This window comes from Gastrolobium bilobum, unplaced genomic scaffold (genome assembly GCF_033153095.1).
Source record: "Gastrolobium bilobum isolate Gb01-03AN ecotype WA unplaced genomic scaffold, APGP_CSIRO_Gbil_v1 utg3113, whole genome shotgun sequence".
In the NCBI taxonomy this organism is placed as follows: Eukaryota; Viridiplantae; Streptophyta; class Magnoliopsida; order Fabales; family Fabaceae; genus Gastrolobium; species Gastrolobium bilobum.
Window position 1 is genome coordinate 18,339 of NW_026897606.1, and position 5,366 is coordinate 23,704.

The window sequence follows — 5,366 nt, forward strand, 5'->3', positions numbered from 1 at the left end:
TCTATCCCCGACAGAGCATAGACATATTTTAAGGCCAACCATCCATCTATACCTAAGCAGGGGGCTCACATGCATGATTTAATCCTTACTCTCTAGCACATTAATTTGACGATCCCTACAATACCCTTGCAAAGCTTGTGTGACTTAGTGATTTGTTATGTCTGCCATTCAATTGGCTAGTCCAATTTGGGTATTTTTATATGTCAAAACATTGATGGCCCTGTAAAAGTAATCTCCCATTAATCCCTGGCTGATAAAGAAACAATATCTTACATCACATTGAGTGGTTTTTATTGGCCTCTAGTAGATTTTCTTTCAATAACTTTTTGCCTATAGGAATTTGATCCCCCTATAATAATAGCATGCACCTGGAAAACTTGTGGCAACAAATCAATGCGTTTTGCCTTTTCGACTCTTCCCAAACATGTTATTTCAATTTATCCAACACAATTGATACTTTAAATAGGGTTCAGATAGTTCTAAGAAATAAAAAAAAATGTTGTTATGAAGAATGTTTTCATACTTAATTATGACAATCTACATTCTGATTACACCAATTTCTTGACCAACTATGTTTTCATTTTTCTTTGCCTATTGAACTGTTGAGGAAAGAAGAACAAGGTTTGTATCCCTAGGGGATGTAGTGTCTCAATGTGCAAATGTTCAAAAGAGGCAGTGGTATAGATCAAAGTTCAAAAAGAGTCACCAAAGTGTAGTTGCAGAAGGGGGTGGGAGTGGGGTGTGTAAGGCGATGGTAGCTCTAAAATCCATTAGAGTAATAGCTCATGAAAGTGTGTGATATTAATGCCTCCTCTATTGGAGTGGGGGGATTTATATAGGTGGAAGAATATTCCTTTATAATGAGAGAGAGTAAATGAGAATGAGCCAAAACTATTAGCCTAGGTCTCACTCTAGTAGTGAGGCACTGCCTCACCGGTCACCATCAAGTGTGTATGATAGTAATATGTGCAAGGTGAACGAAATTCCATATGGTGAAATTCATGAACTCATCTATGTGATGCTAAAGAACTAGGTCTTCAATGGGCCTTGGACGACCCACCCAACTTATTGGGCCTGCGTGGATCGGTCAAAACACCTATTAATATTACTACTTAGCTAGTGGAACAATAAAATAAGTGTTTCATAACTGAAGGGTGGGAGTGGATCCTCTCATGTGAAAAAATGGTCATGTGGTCATGTTATTTGATTACAACCACTCATTTAAAAATTATACATTTTTCTACTCTCTTATCTCATTATCAATGAGTGATTGTGATCAAATAACATAACTACATAACCACTTTTTCACATGAGAGAATCTACTCCCATGAAGCGTAGAGATACATCGCCAGTTTACACTCACATCTAGGTGATAAATAAGGCTTATTCAGAGACAAGAAGCGTGCATATATCCTTCGTTCATTAAGACAATAATAAACAACTAAAGAGCCCATACATCACAAGGCAAAAAGATAGGAAGCGCATCTAACTTGTTAAAGCTACATGTTTTTGCTTCTTCTTTCCCCCCCCCCACAACATTTATTGAAATAATTTCCTTATGGTCTATGAGCAAGTCCACTTACTACCCAAAAGAGAGGATGTCACCTCCACAACAAATTAATTGTGTGGCTTAACCTTTTGTCAACTTTAATTAATGTATCAAGATATCAAAGGCATATCCTTGACATAATTGAATACAAGTGGGCCTTAAGGAATTATAATATATTTCAAATGCTATATGATTGGGACAAAGATAATTTATCTTCATCACATATACACTAACCTGTTTTCTTGCCTTGAGGACATGACAAGGAAGAATACGCAGTTAACATCTTTTGGCTTTCTCAAGATAATCCATAATTTTACTAAACTAAGCCTGATATATCATATTCTTATTGATGATGTAGAAACAGGGTCGGTGTTTAGAAGTCATCTGACATTCTTTTTTCTCTATTTTCTGTGCCTCTTAAGTGATAAACAAATATGTTTAGTTGTCTCACAAGGGAGTGGGAGAAGAAGCACGGAAAGAATAAACATTCATAAAGAATATTTGAAGAGGTCAAGCACTATTACTTGAACAAGTACTTTAATCACCTAATAAAATAATTGCTCCTTTCAGCGCATGCTCACACACACATAAAAATCGTTAATGCGGTAAACCATTAAATCAAATTTGTACTAATTAAACCAGACATACACAGATTTAGTGGAAGTGCTATTGCTGTTAATATTTATATGTGCAGCCTGATCAAGTTTAATTGCACAGCGAGCATAGTATACATATAATTCGGTATCATAAGCAAAATTGGACAACCACTCATTAACAGCGACCCAATAACCAATTAACAAAGGCTTTTATTCCCAACTCCAAATACATGATTAAGATCCAATTATAATCGGATATCTAGGTTACAAGTTCTGTGGAGTAATAGTATAATATATTAGTGGAAAACAATATATAGTTTCCAATTATCACTACCTCATCAGATTAATCAATCACTCTTTCATCATTTTTCCTTAATTGTCCGAGATTCCTAACCTACCTTAGGAAGAATGTTAAAAGATTAAAAATGGACAAACGAGGAAGAAAAGAATGGAAGGGGGGAAAAGAGAAAAGAAGCATGGATATACAATATTCCAAAACACAAACCCTGAAGTTTTAAATTTTTCTTTAACAAATAAATGTGTCTCTGTTGGCAATCCACGCTTACAAGAACCCAAAGAAAGAAAGAAAAGATAGATGAGAAAAATTCAATCAGTTAATTAATTTGATACACACAAACTCTGAACTATATTTTTTTTTTTTCCCCTTTCTTTTTTAAGGGATCAACGACCAGAATTAGGAGGAGAGTACTCACATACTACCTCAGTTTGCACTTCCCTTCTGTGAAAGTTCCTGTGGCAGCCACAAGCTGCACATGTAAGAGCACCACTAGATCCCTCCCCTGTACTAGCCATGAATTCTCTGCAACCATCCACAGCATACCCTCCAATATTTGCTGCATGATTCTTCTGGCACTCGCCATATCGAATATTTCTGATTACAGAAGATGAGGTGTTGGAGACATCTCTTTTCACCACCACCTGTCTCTTTTTCATGCTTACAATTAAAAACCCTAATCAACTCCTTCTCTATATTTACAGATAGCACTTAATTTGGGATCCAAAATCAGTTTTTTCTTTTCACCCAAAATGATCCCCGGAAATCAGACTGATGGATGATGTTTTCTATAGAGATTTAGCTCTAGCTCTATATATAACTCAGTGCTTGCTGGTTACTACCCTAACCCTAGTGTGTGAATTTGTAGATGGTTTATTTGGGTAAAGCACTATAGGAATAAAATATGGAAATAGATCATGATTCTTGAGGTATTGAGCAGCCTTATTTTACCAACTTTTTTGATGATCATATATTTCAACCATGGAGAAAGGACAAGCATAAATACACAGGAACACTTGGCCCCCAAAGTCTTAGGATAAAGTTCAAATAAAGTTTTTGTTAATTACATGTGGTGTTATTTTTTAATAAAAGCATGACATATATTATTTTTCATGCCACAACTACAAAAGTTATGAAAAGAAAGATGTGATAAAAAAACAACACATGTTATATTTTTATTAGAAAACACTACTATAAACACTAAGCTTTGTCTAAAGTATTGTTGTTTTCTCGCCAATGAAGTTACAACACGTCACCAAGAGGGAGTGGTGGGGTTCTTGATTGGTTGTGATGCAAGAGAAAGCTAGAAGTATGTTTGCTTAATGGTCATCCGTTTCTTTTATATGTATAAGTAAATGAAAGTCTTCACATCGCTAGGTAGCTTCCTCGGATATTGAGAACCGGACAAAACTTGAAATGGGAATTAAAGGAGGGAATACTTGTCCTTACACTAACCATACAACCCTAGAATTGTCTTTCGGAATTGATAGCGCACCTAAAACAAAACGACGAATTCAAAAAAGAAAAATGGAAATCGAATTAAAAAAATATGAATATATATATATATATATATATATATATATATGAATTGGGCAGTTGATGCAAATTACTTAACTATGCTGATAGTGAAGTGAATTGCTTTTTGGTCAAACTCATTGATTATATTGTTTAAGAAGAGTTATCAACCAAAGAGTAGGTGCTAATCTTTTTTGCTAATAAGTAGGTGCTAATTTTGTATCTGAAGTGGGACCAATTTGATACTTGAAAGGAAGGTTGATGTGGCCCTTGCAACTGTGACAACAACTCTTGTCTAATTACCTAAGATTCTAATAATTATAAGACTCTTCCCCACACTCTAACATGAATGAGCACCCTTTTCTTCTTTCCTTCGGATCAAATCAATGACAATCATAACTTTTCAAAGTTCAATATCATTGTTAGGCTCTTGAACTATCTGCCACCATTAAAGCTAGCTAAAACAGATGTGCACTATATATATACATATATACACACACACAGAGACCAGATTCCTTTTTCTTGCTTTAAGTCATTGCCACAAAATAAAAGAAAGACTAGTCATTGCCCCAAAATAAAAGAAAGACTCGTATGGAGAAGTTAAAAAGTACGTGTCGCTCTCTGCAAAGAACCTGGCGTATATAGTTAACACAGTAGATATGTTTGCAAACATATAGGAGCAACAACAAAATAATAAGACAAAGAGTGTAAAGAAAAGAAAAGCGTCTGTTTTACTCAAGATCGATCAGCATAATTTGGAAAAGTTCTTATTATTGGCTCAGGGAATGGTGGGGGAAGAAGAATAGAAATGCCATAGACAAGTTTGATGTTGAAAGGTGTGGATTCTTCACTTAAGTTATGAGTAATACATGCAGGAGCAGGCATGAGGAGCCTCCACCAACGCCATAACAAAGTGAATAACTAGAAAGGGACAAGCATTCAATGGGGGCAGTAACATGTGCACATTTGAGAAAGGGACAAAGGACAAGGACACATGTGCTTGTCAATCACAAGTGTGCACGTAGCTTACGTTATAGAAATGAATTGAAAATTCTTATTGGGCTGATCTCCATTTGGAAAAGCACAACTCTGACGATCTCTTTCCACGGGAAATATGGTTTATTTCAGTTTATATATAATATAATAACTCATGTTGCCAGCGTTGAGATGTGAATTGTGTACAGTTTTCTAGCATCAATATTTATGAAGTTGGTGAAGCAATGTGTTATGCTTGGCTGTAAATCATTCTGTCCTTATGGCTAAGTAGTACTAAAGGAAGTGTATGGTTGTTTTCCTGTATTGGAGATAATAAGTAAGGGTCACTACTATATATATATATATATATAAATATATATACATAGATTATATTTTCTTATGCAACAGGAGATATTTATCTCATATTGCACTCGCA

The 5,366-nt window shown here is 35.2% G+C and overlaps 1 protein-coding gene across 1 annotated transcript; it reads right to left on the reverse strand.

Annotated features, from left to right (window-relative positions):
- Window positions 1-2,694: 2,694 nt before the first annotated feature.
- Window positions 2,695-3,242, reverse strand: LOC133308511 (mini zinc finger protein 3-like). The gene has a single exon (XM_061509137.1). It carries the CDS (start codon window positions 3,097-3,099, stop codon window positions 2,827-2,829), a length of 273 nt encoding a protein of 90 aa, XP_061365121.1. The 5' UTR covers window positions 3,100-3,242; the 3' UTR covers window positions 2,695-2,826.
- Between the last annotated feature and the right edge of the window lie 2,124 nt (window positions 3,243-5,366).